The sequence below is a fragment of the Otolemur garnettii genome, unplaced genomic scaffold (assembly GCF_000181295.1).
Source record: "Otolemur garnettii isolate 467f Iridium unplaced genomic scaffold, OtoGar3 scaffold00094, whole genome shotgun sequence".
Taxonomy (NCBI): domain Eukaryota; kingdom Metazoa; phylum Chordata; class Mammalia; order Primates; family Galagidae; genus Otolemur; species Otolemur garnettii.
Window position 1 is genome coordinate 7978374 of NW_003852489.1, and position 20503 is coordinate 7998876.

Genomic DNA, 20503 nt, shown 5'->3' on the forward strand with positions numbered 1-20503 from the left:
TTGTTGTTTGGCGGGTCCGGGCTGGGGATTCGAACCCGCCACCTTAGGTGTACGTGGCTGGCGCCTTAGCCGGTTGAGCTATAGGCGCCGAGCCGACAATTATTTCTAAACATAAAAACAAAACTGAAATACTTAGTATTTCTAAATGTAAGTCTAATAAAAGAATGTCTAACAAGGATGCTATTGGTGATTCCTATTGCTAAGTTTGAAGCCACCTTTCATCGTCCTCTATGTCCTCTAGAACAAGGGCCCAAACTTTGGATTTATTACCAGTAGAAGGAAAACAAATGTTAGAAGTGAAATGATTTGGATCCTGTCCATTAAGAAAGTACTGTAGGCCCGGCATGGTGGCTTATACCTATAATCCTAACACTCCGGGAGTCCGAGGCAGCCCAGGCTTGAGCTCACAAGTTTGAGACTAGCCTGAGCAAAAGAGAGATCCCATCTGTGCTTAAAAAAAAAAAAAAGAAAAGAAATTAAGAAAGAAAGAAAGAAAAACTGAGGCAAGAGGATTGCTTGAGCCCAAGAATCGGAGGTTGCTGTGAGCTATGATGCCACAGCATTCTAACCAGGGTGACAGCTTAAAACTTTGTCTCACACACACACACACACAAGAAAGTATTGCAATGCCAGCTCTTTACTTACAGCTTTAGGAGCCACATATCCACCAGGTGCCATGCCAATTCCTGTGGACAGTTCAAATAGGTCATTCAGACCACTGCTGACCACAGCAGGAGTAGGTGAAGGAGCAAATGTTGCAGGCACTGATGAAGGGATGAAGGATTGTCCCACCTGTGGGAGGAAAAAAAAGGGAAGGGGGAGATCAGGAAAGGCAGATTAATAGTCCTTAAGATGTTACTATGTATTTTAGCACTACTGATAAATCAATTAAAGAAATCATAATTATATTCGTAGGAGTCAAATAGTATAATCTTTGTCCTTTTGATCAGCACAGTTAGTTTTTCATTACTGATAGAATACACACACTCCTTAGAAGTTTATCAAGAGACAGTACTCAGTAGGATACAGGAACACAGTGATCCAAGATTTTGTGTGTTTGTTTCCAATTTTAGCTTCCATGATTCTGTGCAAAAGGCCTACTGATATCCTCATAAAAGGGGGAGTCTGTTTCTAAAGAAAGGGGTACAAGCAACCGATTTAAATAGCAGTTCCACTTCCACTCAGGTTCAGCGAAGTCTTACTTCCCCATTTAGGCATAAATACTAGTAGGAAGCTCTCCTAGGGAGATGGACATTCACACCCCCCAAACTAACTCATTTACAAGGAGAGTCTCACTCTGAGTCCACCTGACTCAACTTCTTCTAGATAGCAGGGAATAAGAGCATTCTCCAACCAAGATGGGAGATTCCATTTCCTTTAGCTCTTTAACGTCAAAAAAACAAAGACCTCTATAGGCACCAGAGAACTAATCTTTAAAGATGTCCCTAACATCACATGTGGTACATGACCCCAAAGATTCCAAGTAATCCTGTACTACTTTCTACTCCTCAGATACTATAACAGAGCTTTTGGTGTGCAGTGCTAGATAGCAGCAGTGGCTGGTCTGATAATGTGTACATAGGAAAGGCATCAAATAGAGGGCAGCGCTTCCCATGGTGAAAAAAACGGATGGCACTTACTGCCGGACTTCCTCCAATGCCCCCGCCAAGGTCACTGCCAAGCTGAAAGAGAGAAAGGAGAGAGGAGAGAGAGAGGTAGAGTTCATTTAGCTAAGTACTAGATGCCCATATAGAACCTATAAATTGCTCTATGAAGTTGCTAGAAATACATGCTATTCAACTTGTCTCCCAAAGCCTAAAGAAATTCTAGATTGCAAAGAAATACGTATTAGGGGAACCAAGTGGTGGCAGTGACAGTGTGTGGGTTCTGAAAAAACTTGGAAAGAAGATGGAGCTGGGACATCTCAGGGATGTTTCAGATCCAATCTTTCCACTGGGTTACAGAGGTACAAACCCAAACAAGACTTAAAGAGTTTGCATACTCTAAGAAGCTCTACCCCCAAGCAGCAATGTTTTGAATATATTTCATATTTTATTTTTTCTTTAAAAGGAAACTTAAGGGGCATTTAGAAAGAAAAACTAAAAAATGTATCTGATCTAAAAAACCTGCTGCCCTATTGAAAAGGTGGGAACCAAAACAGTATTGAATTACAATTTCAAGCTTCAAAAATTACAGGTGAAGCAAGAGTGATTTTTAGAGTTTAGGACATTCCTAAGAAAGAAAATAGCTGAGATAAAGAGATATCTATCCTACCTGGAGAAGAAGTGGGAGGCATGCAGTGCTTCAAATCCCTCTTACAGTCAATACTACTAAGAAGAACTACTGGGATTTACTTGGAGTAGATCACTTAAAAGGATGCTAAGCATTAGAAAATCAGACTGAGTTAGACTGATGGGAAAATAATTCCACATGGTCTTAGTGTTGCTTTCCCCCCCTCAGGATCCTGATATGTACCATTTGCCCTGAAGTCAGTCTTCCACGACAAAAACATTAAAGAAGAACTGAAGCTGAAAACAGCTAGCATGTAGGAAACGTCAAACACATACAACTAATGGCACTGTTTGAAAACTACTGTTTACCCTACAGCCAAATTTGCTTCTTCTCCAGTTCTCACTGTGCATCTAGAACACCTCCTTGAATCATCAAGTACCTTTTCTGCTCTAAACACACTTTCTTTATTATCTGTCATTTAATGATAGAAATGTGGAGATTGCAATAGTTGTGTTAAAAAACAAAATTATATCATGCCTTTAGGATTTGAGAAAGAGGATTTATTTTCTCAATGAACAGATAGTGTATAAAATCGGAAAATCTCAAATACTCAAAACAAGTGAAAAGTCTATGACAAAAATCTCTTTAAATGTTACAGAAAATAAACCTGGCAGGTGCTTCATAACTGAAATTAGCAAGCATGCTGTGTGCTAAACTACAGAGCACTGCAAACCACACCACCAGCATTTCCAGAATCTGTTTCCTGAAGACTACTTAATGGTTGAACCTGGGATGAAAATCACATACTTAAATAAAAAGGTCATCCCAGCCAAGAATTTGAGTAACTGGAAAAGTGTAAAAGCAAACAGAAAAGATATTACACATTTGCTTTCTCCCTAATTCTACAATGGCACACATCTGCAGCATGACATGTGAAAAGCATTAAATTCCTTTTATCCAAACAAACACATCAAGGAGGTAGTCAAGTGGGATTATGATGGGAAAAATTATGAAGAGGGAAAATAAGGGAAGGTCATTTTTCAAATAGCATGAACAAAGTCTGAGAAAGCATACCTGATCAAAAAGAATGAGTAGTCTAATTAGACTGGTGACCAGGGTAGATATGTGTCCAAAAAAAATACTCATGCGGCCAAGCATGGTGGCTCACGCCTGTTTGTCCCAGCACTGTGGGAGGCCGAGGTGGATGGATCACATGTGCTCAGAGGTTCGAGACCAGCATGAGCCAGAGTGAGACCCTTGCCGGGCATTCTGGCAGGCACCTATAATCCCAGCTACTTGGGAGGCTGAGGCTAGAGAATCACTTAAACCCAGGGACCCAGGGGTTGGCAGAGGTTGCTATGAGCTATGTACTCTACTGAAGGATACAAAGTAAGACTCTGTCTCCATTAAAAAAATAAAATAAAATAAAAGCCAAAAATAAAAAATAAAAAATAAAATACTCATGCAAGATAAGTTTGCAAAAGGCAGTCTGATTATGAGAGGTCTTCAATTTTCCCTTCATAAAAACTTAGATGTTTCTCAGACTAATTCTAAACTCTCTAAGAGGAATAATAACTACTCCAATTATGTCCCAGTAACTACAATTTCAACCTTGGGTAACCAATATAATCAATCAGTGGGGGAGAGTGCTTTTAAAAGTACTGATACCTGCGTCTTGCCCCCAGAAATAGTAATTTAATTGTTCTGGTAAAGCCTGGGCATGAGAGTTTTGAAAAGCTCCCCCAGTTGATTCCAATGTACAGACAAGGTTGAAAACACTGAGTCAGGCTCGGCACCTATGGCTCAAGTGGCTAAGGCGCCAGCCACATACACCTAAGGTGGCAGGTTTGAATCCAGCCCGGGCCTGCCAAACAACAATGATGGCTGCAACCAAAAAATAGCCAGGCACTGTGGCGGGCGCCTATGGTCCCAACTACTTGGGAGGCTGAGGCAGGAGACTCGCTTGAGCCCAGGGGTTGGAGGTTGCTGTGAGCTGTGATGCCACAGCAGTCTACCCAGGGGGATAACTTGAGGCTCTGTCTAAAAAAAAAATAAAAAAAGAAAGAAAGAAAACACTGAGTCAGAGATTAATTATTTTGTGTCAGACAAAATTCATCTGCTCAGAAATGATTTTGGTGCTTACTTATGAATAAAAAGAAATTGAGTAGAAAGAAAAACTTTAACAAAGGAGAGAAAAGGCTAAACACTAAAACTACAGAAGGGACTCTACAAAGCACATTTGTCCTGATACTTTCGAAGTGGTTTTATGACTTTTTTTTGTTTGTTTTTTGAAGACAGAGTGTAGCTTTGTCACCCCAGATAGAGTGCAGTGGCATCAGCTTAGCTTATAGCAACCTCAAAATCCTAGGCTCAAGCAATCCTCCTGCCTCAGCTTCCCAAGTAGCTAGAACTACAGGCATCCCACACTTGACTAATTTTTTTTTATTTTTGGTAGAGGTGGGTTTTCACTCTTGCTCAGGTTGGTCTCCTGAGCTCAACTGATTCTCCTCCCTGGCCTCTCAGAGCACTAGGATTACATGAGCGACTGTGCTCAACCTGATTTTATAACTCTCTGAAGGCCTTTACCCATTCTCTGCCCTTCTGCCCAGTCTTACAATCAAAGCTTAAAGGAGAATTCCTAATGCTGTATTTGGTACTCAATGGCAGACAAGGAAAATCACATTGGAAAGGAAACAAAGGAAATAAAGTTCATTTATACCCCTTATGTTCTTAGATTTCATTCTTTTTATCTTTGCATATCATGTGAATATTACCTTGGCTGGAAAAGATCTGAATGTCCTCTTCCCCAATGCTGCTTGTCAATTTTGTTCAAAATCATGGAAGAAACTGAAAAGCAGTCCTCATATTCCTTATTTTTATTCCTCATATCAGTGTATCAGACACTACTCAGCTAGATTCAAAAACTCTATTTTTGAAGACAGGGCTCAAAGGATATCAGAGACACATAGTGATATAAAAGTTCACCTAATTGTGCTGTGTCCACAGAGCAAAGGGAAAGGACAATTTCAATATCACGCGTCTTCTAACTAGCAAGGGTATAGCTTATTCAGACTTTATTCAGCATTTTTCCTCCTGACTAAAAAATTCTAAGGAGGTGATCTTCCTCTCTGAAAATGGGGCAAGGTGACAGTATGATGATGGGTGTGAGTGACTAATGGGAAGATGTCAGCAAGGATGGAAGCCAATTACCCAGTGACTGGCCTTTCCTGTCTACAAGTGACAAGCAGGATAAAGCAGATATAAATCAAAAAGGAAAAGGAGGGAGGAAGCAAGCTAGCTAGCTAGAAAGCTGAAGAAATACCCAAGAAAGTTGTTGTTTATCAGCCTGCTCTAGACATTAACTATTTTAGTTCAGTTGCCAGCATTATTTTGGAGTTAGGTTCATCTGTCTGGAAATACTCCAAATCCATACATATCAGAATACAAAATCAATCAAACTAGGACTTGTAAAATTCTGTTATCCAGTGAGCTAGAGGGAGCCAGGAGTGAAAAGAACAACTGTGCTTTGATGGCTTTGATCCTAATCTTCAGTGCCCAAACCCAGCGTTTTAAGTGTTCACTTCCCATTGTTCCCAGGATGGCCTTACTGAGGCTGCCATATTCTTCATGAAGAAAACATTTCAACTACAGACCAACTAAATCAGGACAGAGGAGGAAAGGAGAAAGATTCCAATTTGGGGAATATAATTATTTCAAATACTGAAAACTGAATATAATTTTCCTAAAGGGCTGTGACTGATACCCAAGCATGAATTTTCTGCTAGTGGTATAGTTTCCACAGTATCCAGTCACAGTAGTCTCCAACCACAATATTTGTAGTATTAAATAGCACTGAAATTAATACTAATATATGGCTACTGTCAAAGATAGTGGTCACTATCACGTGGTCACTTTACACGTCTGAAGTAATGCTGCATGGGACTCAGTCTATGCCGAATGACATGATAATGTGTTGTTGCACTATTAAGTCAGTAACTGAATGGAGAGCAGTGATTTTGTGTGACTTATTATAACTTATGGACTAAAGGGATTTTAGCATGGTTACATGAGCTCTGCAGCCGAGCAGGTAGATGGAAAAGTTCCAGAGCTGAGCCTGTATACAGGCCCTAGTTCAGCTACAGCTACCAAATGGAAGCACTCTCATCCAAGGGCAATATGCTACAATAGCAGAAATACAGAAAGAGAACTCAAAACAGAAATTCTAAGGGAACAAGTCTGCCTGACTCCATGAAAGAAAAGAAAAACAATATCTTTTATAAAGGAATATCAACTGAGATAACCATTAAGCAGACTAAAAAAAAAAAAATCCTACACTGATCTGGATTAGTCCCTTTAAGGTAGGTCTGACCAGTCCAAAATATAATACATCTATTTGCTTCTAAAACTAAGGCACTGTCTGGGTACCTGAAGACATTCTCTGAATTGGAAATACAGATCATAAACTCTATGCTCTTATCTAGAGCTATCATTTCTTTTATTTCATGTTTTTCAGAACTAATTGAGTGGAAGGGACTCTAAGTAATGTTCCAAGTTATATATTAGTAGCTTACCAATAGTTGTTACTTGGAAGTCAACAGAACAATGCAAAAATACAATATAATGATTCTCATCACAAACAATAACACTTACTATTGTCAAAATCCTATTGGTGTCAAAAACTTCAACCTGTGTTTTTCTTACCAGGGTTTAAATTTTAAAAGGCACATAGCATCTTGTAGCAACATGTTTTTTTTTGGCTACGGAGTTGCAATTTAATTTGATCTTCAAAAGCTATTCAGAAGAAGCATCATAAAAATATAACTAATCAAACTGGTGAAAAGACTCTGTAACCATGCAAAATTTACTAAAATTATAGCAGAGAGCAGATTTGATAATGCAATAGCATAAATGAGTTGAGATCACAAAAAAATCAGAACAGTAGGTGGATATAACAGAATACTTACTGATGTGGGACAAAAAGTCCTCAGAATGGCCATCATGCCTCTCTTTGGTCAGACAGAACTCAATGTTGAATATAGTGGAAATCCACAGGAGAACCTCTGCATCCTGCCTCACTTTCCTTCATAGCATTTGCTACCTCAATATATTCATAGTTATCATTTGTCTTCTCCCACTAGACTGCAAGGACTCTGTTTAATTCACAACTATATGCCTAGTACATAGAATAGAGCCTGACATAGTAAGCATAGAAATACTTATTTATTGAATGAATGAATGTTCCAATAACCATAAGTAGGGCTATGGGCAATATTTCTTGGCACACAATTTTGAAATGAATCACTTTATTAGAGAAAATTCTCACCAGATGGACAAAAGGCTGACAAAACTGTTCATCAAGTGGCCTAGAGCACAGTATCTGTACCAACATTACCAACACCCTCCTCCCTCTCCCCCCAACCAAAACCCTTCCTAGAGAGGAAATATATTATTTGAGTAATTCTGATAGCAATTTTTCAGCAGAAGAACACCTGCCTGTCATTTAATTGTCCTGAATGTACCAGTGCTTTATCACAGGTCACCGCCAACAAGATGGAAAGAGGAAAAGATAATCTTTGTTCCTTTTACTGCAAGCAAGGTGTACAAACTTCTCCAGTTTCTCTTTTCATGAATGAAATATACTTCCATGGTTCTTCTCAAACTTTCCAGTGCCTCTGAGGAACCCCCTGGCCCCAACGTATATACCCAGGGCACCTGGGATGTAGAGCATGCAGAGGCCTAGGGCAAGTAAGTCATGTGCCATGTCTTAAATAGTGCTGCAACTTTACATTCTAAGCCAGGGGTCCTCAAACTTTTTTTTTTTTTTTGAGACAGTCTCAAGCTGTCCCCCTGGGTAGAGTGCCATGGCTTCACTGCTCACAGCAACCTCCAACTCCTGGGCTCAAGTGAGTCTCCTGCCTCAGCCTCCCAAGTAGCTGGGACCACAGGCGCCTGCCACAATGCCCGGCTATTTTTTGGTTGCAGCCATTATTGTTGTTTGGCAGGCCCGGGCTGGATTCAAACCTGCCACCTTAGGTGTATGTGGCTGGCGCCTTAGCCTCTTGAGCCACAGGCACCGAGCCCTCAAACTTTTTAAACAGGGGGCCAGCTCACTGTCCCTTAGACCGTTGGAAGGCCAGACTGTGGGCCCCAGGACGAGTCGGCTACTAAGCAGGACAGGTAGCAGTGGCAAAAACACCTGGCAGGCCGGATAAATGTCCTAGGTGGGTTGCACATGGCCCGCGGGCCTTAGTTTGAGGACGCCTGTCTAAGCCATAACACACTGGTGCTTATCCTGTATTTATATTACTTACCATCAAGTAAGACTGACACTGCAAGACCATTTTCATCCTGGAGAAGTCATGTTTATCCTGCAGCTTCAAATGTACCCTTGGCTTTGCTGTGTACTTCAGAGATTGCATATCTCAGTTTGAGAAGGATCAAAGTTAGGTGCACCTAGATTTTACTCCAGAAGGTGACAATAACTACCAAACTGGAAGAATCACAAGATAGTGGAAAGTGTATAAACTCTGAAGTTTTTAGAAGTCTTTCAAATCCCAACTCTGTGGCTGATTACATTATGTGACTTTCAATTTCCTATAAAATGAACCCCAATACACCTTGTTGTTTTGAGGATTGGAAATTATAAAAGTTCTAGCACAGAGATTGACACTCAAATATTAGTTAACTATTCCCAAAACTGCCTGAGTCCAGCCTTGACTAAACCTTTGCATTTATAAAAAGATACGGGTTACAGAAGCCACACTGAAAAGTTTACTGGGCAAAACTGGGCAACAGCTTACAAAGATCTCTTCACATAAGGCAAACTCTAAAAACTAAGCTCTTAAATCACTGCAAAAGAAGAAAAATGAAGATGTAAAACCAGTACATATGAAGGATTTCTTGTAGGCTAGAATACCTCAAAATTATTTATTAATAAACAGCTCATGACTAAAGTATCTGAAAGGTCAAAACCTGTAAGAAACAAGCAAGAGGTTTTGAAAAACATATACCAGGAGCCAGAAAAAGGTAGTTTCTCCTACATTCTGTTCCAGTGCAGCTGGGCACACAGAGGACACTTCCCCAGTATGAAATCTTTCACAGAAAAAAGACACTCTAGGTAATACCTTCTTCGCATCTTTGATACACAACAGCACCATTTTTCTAAAAGAGTAATGCATAGCACCTTGGATGAACAATACGCTGTATTTTATTTAGTCAAGGCCTCTGCAGACAGATGAGAAGTAAAGGCAACAAATAATTGAGATTCAATTATTACTTCTGCAATGCTCACAGGTGCCAGGCTCAAGAGCACCTGACACATATGCGAGAGTTATAAGCATATAAGCATATAAGCCTCAGGTCACCTCCCACATTACATCAAACCGGAAGGATCTGTACTGTGAGAAAAATCACACTACCCAGAACAGGCAGTTTCTTAGATTAAGTGTCAGAAGCATTTTTTAAAAAAAAAGGAAAACCTCCCATATATATGGCGTCTAAAAAAAAAACAACAAAAAACCCCAAATAAATACTTTGCAAGCCTATACCTATATAGTATACCATCATGTTCTACATGTAGAACAGATTAACAACATAAGTTACACTGCTTGAATTCATGCCACCTCAAGGCAACAGTCAAGTTTATACTAACAGACACAAGAAACTTTCTACAGAGTGCAAGTAAAAAAGAATACACTGAAGGGTGAGCAAAAAATCAGGATGGCATGTTCTTACAAGGAGACTAAAAAGAGGAGGCAGGAAATCTATTTGGTTCAAGTCCTATGATGAAGAGGCATTTCCATTTTTAAATCTCTGCCTAACTCAGTGATTTTCGAAGGTGACCATGTCCTTTAAAAAGCATACAAGTCAATCATCGGGGAGGCATGGTGTGTGTGTTTTCTTCGTATCACAGCAATGGTCCTATCCTACTCCTCTTTAAGAATCGCAGATATTACAAGTCACTACTACTGAGGGAGAAGGCTAGCACATCCAGGTATGTTGTGGCAAATAATAGTAATCAACTGGTAAGTATTTCCTAAATACTTTTTTGCCCTTCCATGCCGAAGGATAATAGCTTTAGAAAAAGGTCACAATTCACTAAATCTCAAAATTACACAAGTATGATAATAAAAGAAGATGAAATAGCACAAGATCTAACAGGAGAATCAATAGGCTATGAAAAAGGAAGAATAAAAACATCTTGTGATGAATATCAAGTTTTAAGACAGAGGTATAGAAAATGATTAGACAATTCAAAATATAAAATGTCAGGTGGCGCCTGTGGCTCAGTGGGCAGGGTGCCAGCCCCATATATGGAGGGTGGCAGGTTCAAACCCGGCCCTGGCCAAACTGCAACAAAAAAATAGCTGGGCGTTGTGGCAGGCGCCTGTAGTCCCAGTTACTTGGGAGGCTGAGGCAAGAGAATCGCCTAAGCCCAGGAGTTGGAGGTTGCTGTGAGCTGTGACACCACAGCACTCTACCGTGGGCAATAAAGTGAAACTCTGGGCTTGGTGCCTGTGGCTGAAGTGGCTAAGGCACCAGCCACATACACCTAAGGTGGCAGGTTCAAATCCAGCCCAGGCCTGCCAAACAACAATGACAGCTGCAACCGAAAAAATAAATAGCCGGGCGTTATGGTGGATGCCTGTGTTCCCAGCTACTTGGGAGGCTGAGGCAGGAGACTTGCTTGAGCCCAGGAGTTGGAGGTTGCTGTGAGCTGTGATGCCACAGCACTCTACCCAGGGGGATAGCTTGAGGCTCTGTCTCAAAAAAAAAAAAAAAAAAAGTAAAACTCTGTCTCTACAAATAAAAAATATATATAAAATGTTGGCTCACCCATAGCACAGTGGTTACAACGCTGGCCATGTGCACTGAGGCTGATGGGTTTGAACCCAGCCTGGGCCAGCTAAACAACAATGACAACTGCAACATAAAAGTAGCCATGCCTTGTGGTAGGTGCCTGTAGTCCCAGCTACCTGGGAGGCTGAGGCAAGAGAATCTCTTGAGCCTAAAAGTTTGAGGTTGCTGTGAGCTGTGACACCACGCACTCTACTGAGGGCGCTATAGTGAGACCCTGGCTCAAAATAAATAAATAAATAAATAAAATATATAAAATGTCCTCCAATCTTTTCTCCAATTATGGAAAGTAAGGAAGGGTATAAAAGAACCTGAGACTGAGTAACTATATCTAAATTGGTTCATTCAACTTCTGCCAACTTCTGATAGGGTAGGTCACCTGACAAAATGTCATAATGGAAAAATATCCTGGGAGTTAAGAACAAAGGGAAAGTCAAAGATGTCAGTTTTGTAGGAGGTGCCAAAGAGGCTAATAATATAAGAATATAATTCTTCTGCCAAAATCATTGTCTTAATTTAGACATCAGGTTTTAACATTTCTATTTAACTCCATTTGGAATTTAATTTGGCTCAATGTTCTTAACCCCTGCTGCAAAATTACAGTAATGTGGGTTACATTTTAAAAGTAGCACCATCTAGGTCCCACTTCCCAGAAGTTTTGTTTAATAACTCTTGGACCCAAGTATTGACAGTATATATTTTTTGACAGTACTTTAATGGTACTAATTTTGCAGCCAGAGTTGAGAACCACAGAGATCATTAGTTGCCAGGCAGTATTTCATTAGCAGCTCACCACTGACCTCTACGGGTGAGCTTCTCTTAGAAACCCAACAGTCTAGAGGCCAGGCTGACAGCCTTCCTGACATGATCACTGAGCCAACCTAAATGCTGTTTGCCAAACAACCACACAATTCTAACCCTGGCCATATTTTAAGTAGGCATTTGGGTCAAATTCTATCATTCCTAGCAACACTATTCTCCCTAGCGGTCAAAAGAAAGAGCTTTAACAAAATAATTTCACAAACCTTGCCCTCCCTCAATTAATGTAAGGTAGGTGAGGAGCCTTCTTTCCAGGACTGTGTTTGTTATGATATTACTTAAGTCAAGAGAAAAAGGCATGAGTATCTAGGTAGCTAGCAGCTATAATTGAAACACAAAACCAAGTGCTTCACAGTGTCACAGATCGCTAAGTCCTTACTATGTATGTCCTTATTATGCAGACTATGGCCTATGGACCAGTAGTATCAGCATCACCTGGAAGCCTGTTAGAAATGCAGACCATCAGGTCCAAATAAATACCTCATACCAAATAAATCATGTTTCTTGTACACAATCTCTAGGAGATTCACATGCATATCACTGTTTTGACAAGTGCTGCTTTAAGACAAGGATGTAGTCAAGAAATGGCACTATTTCTATAGATTAAGTCACACCTTTGAGGATTATTTTCCTCTTTAAATTAGATAATTTAATAATGAAAGCATTTTCGAAGTGGCATAGTCCACTGCTGCCTTAGAAACTCATCTTCTTCTGCACAGCCAGATTTAGGCCTTTCTTGTCATGTTCTTACAAAAGGAATTTTGGTTCTCTGAGTGAATATATATTTAACCACATACAGATCCAAAGCAAAAATAAGGGCATTTATCCCTTCTCATTTTGATCTCTGGGATATTCTTATTCCCTAGAATAGGCTGAAGAAAATGGCACTGTACACACTTTCTGGGGGTTACAATGCCAAGGATATCATTTTAAATCCCAAAGTTAGGAAAAGCTAAAATTTAGAGTTACACAACAAACATAACTGGGCCTACCTAGCAAAGCCTATATAATATTTAGAAATCCAACTGGAAAAACAACTTACTTCTCTCCTAAAAAAGAATAACCCTCACAGAAAAAGAAAAAGAAAAGACAAAGGGAAAAAGGTCCGTGTGCAACTTTGGCTACCAAGCAAGTGCTAACAGCTTTTCAACCTGAAGCAAAACTTGTCGGAGTTCTAACAGATGACCGGATACCTACGTAACAATACCAAGGACAATATTTATTAGGTTTTGGGTCAGGAAAAGCTAACACAAAGTCAAGCGGAAATAACATCTCCTTTCTGTGCTAAAGTGGGTCAAGAAACAAGAGTGTAGAATTCCAGGCCTGGTAACATCAAAATGCAGGACCTCCATCCCTCAAACTTAAGTTTCTTTTTCACTGTTTGGTTCCCACCAGGGAAAGTGGCTGTTAAGGCATAAATTTCAGAAGGTTGGAACATTTAACTTCAGGTTGATGTGTTAACAGAACAGGAAAAGCTATTTCAATTTCATAAGGGATGCTTGGGAGCCTCTATGAATATTTAAATATCCATTCATCAGTCTCCTGAGTCGACAAGGTGGCTATATGGCAATGCAGAATGATCACATGAGGAAACTATTCTGCTTAAGTTATCATAATCAGTAAACCCCATTCATTTAAGATATGAACATGAAAAGTATTTGCTTACATTCACTGTGTCAATATAAGGTAGAATCTACAGCTTGGCCAATGTACAGATTCTAGAAGTAGCAACCTTCCATTAGTGAAATGCATGACCCACAGACATATGACATAACTGTAACCTTATTTCCCTGGACTCTACGCCAGCACAAAAAGTAAATGCACCTGCACTGGCATATACTCAAGACACAATACTGTTCATAAAGTATATGTAGCTTTTGGCTACATATACTTCAACACTATTCTCCCTAGAGGGCAAAAGAAAGAGCTTTAACAAAATAATTTCACAAATTTCTTGTGATGCTTTAATGCTGTTCGGGTCACAAAAAAAAAAAAAAAATTAGTCAACTCTGGATAGGTAAACTCTGGAAATGATAATAAACATTAAGATTGCTAAACAATAGGTTGTTTTGCTTATATCATCTCTGAGGACATATATTTTCACATCTGCTATCTGCCTTCCAGTGATACTGGGATACAAATCATTCTTGGGCATCTTTATAGTCATTAGGTTGACAAACATCTTATTTACAATTGTCTAGCTCAAAGAGCCTCTAATTTCACCACAGTCAAGTACCTAGTTTGCAGTGAGTCATGTGATAAGACCTGTTATTTCTGGCCTGCTCTCCACTGGTCATCCTTAATATTTCTCATTTATCTTGTATAGGAAGGAAAAATAATCTTGGTTCCCATTGGTGGCACATATTCAGATATGAACTTTGGAGCCTTTTAGTTTTAGAATCCTGGAAGCTAATAAAATTGGAAGTATGACAGGGTAGAGCAGGTAAGGAAGAAGGGAAAAAAGAACCAATCGAGCAGTCCTTTCAACTGTAATAAAGGTATATTTTATGCAAAAATGTCTCAAATGCCTGCCTTGAAACATTTAGAATTAGAGTATAAGTCAATGATAAAAAGGCAAAGTTTGAAAGCCTCAAAATAGGATGATCTGATCTGAACAAGACCTCTTTAATGCTGTTCGGGTCACAAAAAGAATTTAGAGGGGCCATCCAGAGTTAAGAAATAGGAGCAACAGTAAACTCTGGAAAGGATAATAAGCATTAAGACTGCTAAACAATAGGCTGGTTAAATAGCAGAAGCTCTATTTAGAGGCAGAACAATAAAATAATCCCATATGCTTGTAGACATACCCTATTACCAATGATGAACAGTTCTGTAATTAACTTTCTAAAGACAAAATAATCCTGTCTTTTATCAAAGGACCTTACTGCTCATCAAGGAAAGGTCTAGTTCTAAAAATCTGAATAATTTAAAGATCTCTAACATATCACAAACTAAAAATAAGCCAAAAAGAAAAGACAAGAAAGATGCTTACCAGACTATCTAGACCTCCTCCCAAGAGATCCACTGCTCCCATCTGCATGGAAGATACTTGTGGCACATTGACTGGGGGGCCGAGGTCAAGGTTTAAAAGATCCCCAAGAAGGTCACCTTGAGAGGGGATAACCTGAGGCTGTTCCAGGTTGGTAGTAGTGGTGGTGCCAACAGGGCTGTCACCTGCATCAGTGCTGTAGTCACAGGGACACAAAGGAGAAAAGAAAAAAGTCAGTTTCACCTACAACATAGCAACAAGGCAACAAATGGATGTCAAACATATAACTATAAACCAGGAGGAAAAAATCCTTTTATAACCATTTGTGCATGTTCATGAAGAGATAACAATTCTTGTTCTTATCAAAACACAGTTGCTAAGATGAAAATAAATTACATTATATGACTTTGTCAGTCAATTTTAGTTAAACACTGGAAGAAGCATTCCATGGTTCTCTGTAGAAACTGTACAGAGAAATATATGGTACCTACTACCCTCAAATAGCTTACTATGTCAACAAACAATCGGCATTTACAAAATCTCTGAAAAGCAAGCTGACTGTGTTAACAGCAGAAACAAATATTGTGTGTCTACATACTGACAGGGCATGATTATAGAAGAGAAGTAAAATAAAACTAGGGGTTTTAGCTGATACTAAAAGTTTCTCAGAATGGTCTTATGAGGAACTATCAGGAAGAGACATCCAAAGAGGGGGCACGGTGCGAAGGCACAGAAATGAATGACTTGACTTTAGGAGTGGCAAAAAAGATATTGGCAAGAATAGAGATTGTGAATGATTAAGATTTGGGGGGGAAAGAGAGGACTAGGGAAGTACAACTTTGAAAATCAGTCTAGAGAGTTAATGTTTGATATGCTAGGGAATGCAGAATCACTTTTATTTCTTGAACAAAGGAAAAAAACTAAAAATAACATTAGAGGAACATTATTCTAGCAGCTATGTGTATTATGGTTGGAAACTGCATTAACTATATATGCAATAATGTAAGCTCAACAAGTGGTAAAAATAAAAACAAAGCGATGAGTTCCAAGAGATATTAAAAAGACTAGCAGGAAAACTGATGATCTTTTCAATAAGTGGTACTGAGTCAACTGGATAGCAGGAAAAAAATTAAGCATGACCCCTATACCTCACCATATAAACCAAAAGTGAGATAAATCAGATATAAATGTGAAGGGCAAAACCAGCTGAAAACCTAGAGTAGCATCTTTGCAACTATGGAGTAGATAAAAGTTTCAACACAAGATACTAACCATGAAAGAAAAAACTGATAAACTGGACTTCCTTAAAATTGAGAACATTAGAATTAAGAAGATTTTAAGGACAGAATAGGAGAAGATATTCACAATACAAAGCACTTACAAAGCACTTGCATCCAAATTATACAAGCAATTTCTACAAATCATTAAGGATGAGAGAAAAGACTAAACAGGGGACTGCAAAAATGAGAGAGAGAGTATCAAGGAAGCCAAGATGAGAAGGGGCCAAATATTAAGAAATCAAAAGAGTGATGCTATTGCATATATCCCTGGCAAGAAAAATATGAACTCTTGTACAGGCTTCTCTATACATGAAATTCTGCCATCTTATGATATGTACCATTTAGAAAATGTTACAGAATATATGGATTTATCAGTACCTCTAAACAGGAGACAGAACAGGTATCAATACACATATTTTTCTTTATTATTATGAGAAAATAAAGTGAGTTAGATGGAAAAAAATAAATGATCATACAGATTCTACAAAAACATGATAAACCATTAGTATACATTCTGCTTAAACAGAAAATACAAGAAAATATGAAAATGTTTCCCATGTGAACTCATGGAAAATGACTACATAACTGTCATCAAAGGCATATTTTTAAAAGGTAAGATTTCTCCAAATTAGACAACTACTTACCACCTCACCCTCATAGAGTAGTTGACAAGTATAAGCACAGTAAGCAATACCCAAGTAAAAAGCCAATACTCAAGTGACTTTAAAAGACCTAGCTAAGTATCTTTAAGCCCCTAGAAGAGGCAGAACAAGGTTTTAAAATGTTACTTTAATTCATATCACTGAATCACCTAACCTTATGCTTCAGAAGAGAGCTTAGGTAATGTCAATACCATTACAGACATGCCATTTGAAGCAATGTAACATTCCCATTTATATCAAAGGGGATTTTTCCCAGTACTTTATAAAACAAGTACAAATGGACAAAAGATAGGCTATCCAAACAGGAACCATATTGTGAAGGTAACAATTCAAAGTCTATTACTTAGGTAATAAGGTAATAGCCTATGTAAGAGATTATTTTTGATAGTTTAAATAGTGTTTCTCTCCTTGTGTTCTTTTTGTTGATTTGTTTCATTTCCCCTCCCATTGGAGGATCAAAAGTTATTAAGACAGAGGGCTAGACTAAAATGGTACATAAATGATACAGAGGCAAGTCACAACAGAAAAGTTGCCATATCTATATCAAAACTTAAAGCACAGACTAAAAAAAATCCTTATAAGTTAAATAGTTGTTACTAAGAGAATGTTAAAATGACAATGTGCTTGCCAGCCAGGTACAGGTTGCTCATGCCTATAATCCTAATAGTCTAGGAGGCCAAGGCAGATGGATTGCTGCCAGAAGACCAGCCTGAACAACAGTAAGACCCCATCTCTAGTAAAAATTAGCCAAGAATCATGGTATCTGCCTATAGTCCCAGCTACTTAGGAGGCTGATGCAGGAGGATTGCTTGAGCCCAAGAATTCAAGGTTGCAGTGAGCTATGATGATGCCACTGCACTCTAGCCAGGGTGACAGTGAGACACCCCTCCCTACCAAAAAAAAAAGTTTGCTGTAAGGAGAAACACTTTAACTTCTTTTAAGGCCTAATCCTTATGAAAACTCCCATCTCTTTTGGGTTAAAAATCACAGAACCTGCCCTAAAACCAAAAATTCATCTTAATTAAAGGCCACAAAAAATTACTAATCATTTTCTTGAGTGCTGCCCTTTCCTATTTATGACCACAGTCTGTTTAAAATAGAGCTAAAATACTGAGTATACTAATTTGTAAAGCAATAAATTCTACACTCTAGCCACACTTAAACAATATACATCAGACAATGGTACAAGAACTATACCATTAATGTAAGCTCAATTATTCTAACTACTCTGGAAGAAAATTCTACTTAGACCTAAGTAGATTTTTATCAATCAATTTTGATTGATAAGGAATCAAATTCTGAAATATCCATTTTTTTTTGAGGCGTGTGATGTATACATGAATCTACAGTGCACACTTAGTAAATTTTTACATTATATATATACCAGATTCAGAGACAATTTCTATTCTTCCAGAAGGTGGCTTCATGAGATACTCATTTTAAGAGTTTTATTACAGTACTTCTTCCTAATAAAAATTTTAAGATAGCTACAAAACAAGAGCTTCGTGTTACCTGACAGCCTATTCACAACCATTTCCTTACTGATAAGATCGATGTAATTTGGTGCAAACTCTGTCCACACAGAATTTTGGCTATTTTTATAAAACAATCCTGCAAATATTATTTCCTTAACAGCCTCACAGAGTAAGGAAATAGTACCTGCTAACTTTATTCAAAAGCCTCAACCAGAGCTGTAGTAAAATGTAAAGATCAAAGTACATACATATAGGTTTTTTCCCCAAGTTTTCAACTTTTGGAATATTTCAGGCCTCTTCTCACTGGAAACTTAAGCACCTTTCAGACATTATCATAGAAGGTCTAATTTACTAACATTTTCTAAAAATTATACTTTTAGGTTGGAACACAGAGAATCCTTTCACCTACTGTATGCATGCATGGTCACTGGTATTCAGATGGAGCCTTCAGTATAGTAGTTAAGTTAGTAAAATACATAGCAAGTTGTTTTCCAGGCTATAAAAGCATGAAGACAACCAACTCTAAACAAAGAATGGAACCTAGTTCACTCCTACTTACCTTCCATGATGAATTGGCAAGTGTTTGCGATGGATTCCATGACTTCCTTCCACGAAAGCATTGGGGGGCTTATGGTACACAGAGGCCAAAGAACCAATGTGGCAGATCAGCTCATCCAGCAGAGTTGGCTCAATAAGGTCTGTCTCCTCAGAGATCAGTGGCTTCTCAGACAAGACCACTTCTTTGGCTGTGACAGGGTCAGTTGAAAGAAGGCGCCAATAAATATAGCCTCGGTCTCGAAGGTCAGGATTATCAGAATCCTTATGAAAAGGCAAAGGCAAGAAAGATTTAGTTCAAACAGTTCTCCACACAGAAATCAAAATTGCTGGATTTATTATCAGGCCAGTGCTGTAGGGATTTACGCAGATTGGCTGTATTTCATTTAGACTCAAAGTAGTTTGGATATAGTCATAATTCTATAATGTCTAATGTTTCAAGGAATCAAAATATAAATTGAGATGAGCTGGTCCTAAGATTCAAATTCAAAGTGAAGTTTGGCTTAAATACAGTTAGGACTTCTAACAAATGTGATGTAACCTAATTGTATGTACTGTTATATTAATTTTAAAAAAACTGGTTAGGAAGAGGAAAATAAAGTTTAAATCTGGTAAAAGTTAACTGGCTGAGATAGCCTTGGGGAATAAATATCATGTTTTTGTAAACTGCTATAAGTATCAGTGAGATTATTCACAACATGTGGTGTATCTTACAGATACTACACCCATACTTTCATTCTTCATTCAAATGTTTATTAAGTATCTCCTCTGGAGACACTGACTAGGCCCTGGGAATAAAGAGATAACAAGTAGTAGTGCTTAGCTTTAAGAACCTCACAGAATATTATTAACTATTTCAATATAGTATGAGCATATACTTATAAGAGAGCATCTAACTAAGTGTTTCCAAATGGGATGACACGAATTTAATGGTCTTGATTTTTGTTATAGTGGTCTTTAATTGTTATATATGCTCATGGCTAAAAGAAATACCAATTACCATACACAATTTTGTCATTGTTGTTTGTGCTTCACTCTGTTACCCTCGGTAGAGTGCTGTGGCATCACAGCTCACAGCAACCTCAAACTCTTGGCAAAAGCGATGCCCTTGCCTCAGCCTCCCAAGTAGCTGGAACTATAGGCACCTAGCACAATGGCCCCAGCTAAGTTTTTTTTTTTTTTTTTAGTAGAGATAGAGTCTCCTTGGTCAGTCTGGCCCTGAGCTCAAGCAATCCACCACCTCAGCCTCCCAGAGTGCTAGGATTACAGGTGTAAGCTACCTTGCCCAGCCCAATATCACAATTTTTAAGTGTGTAATTGCCCCAATTAACCAACTCCTCCCCATCTCAACTCCCTATCCCCCAAAGAGCCATGACCAACACCACGATATGTATCTGTCCAGACAGCTCTCCAACACACACACAATTTATTTTATAAACAGCAGCTCCATACACACTGTTGTGAAGTTGCTTTCACTACTGACACACACAGCAGCAGTTTTCCACGGTGATGCCTCATTGCACCATTACTCACTGGTCTTCACTGATGAACATTTAGAATGTTGCCTCTTTTGTTCTGTCTTCCTATCTTATGTTTATTATCTTTGTGATCATTACAAAGTGGTGATAAATGTCC

At 38.7% G+C, this 20503-nt stretch overlaps 1 protein-coding gene across 1 annotated transcript in view; it reads right to left on the reverse strand.

Moving 5' to 3' along the window:
- AP2B1 (adaptor related protein complex 2 beta 1 subunit) overlaps nt 1-20503 on the reverse strand; it is a 132686-nt gene that overhangs the window by 55405 nt on the left and 56778 nt on the right. Inside the window, exons 13-16 of the mRNA XM_012808758.1 lie at nt 18873-19132; nt 14900-15092; nt 1641-1682; nt 646-792 (exon numbers count right to left, since the gene is read on the reverse strand). Of these exons, the coding sequence (XP_012664212.1) occupies nt 646-792; nt 1641-1682; nt 14900-15092; nt 18873-19132 (642 nt within the window). The remainder of the gene's footprint in view (nt 1-645; nt 793-1640; nt 1683-14899; nt 15093-18872; nt 19133-20503) is intronic.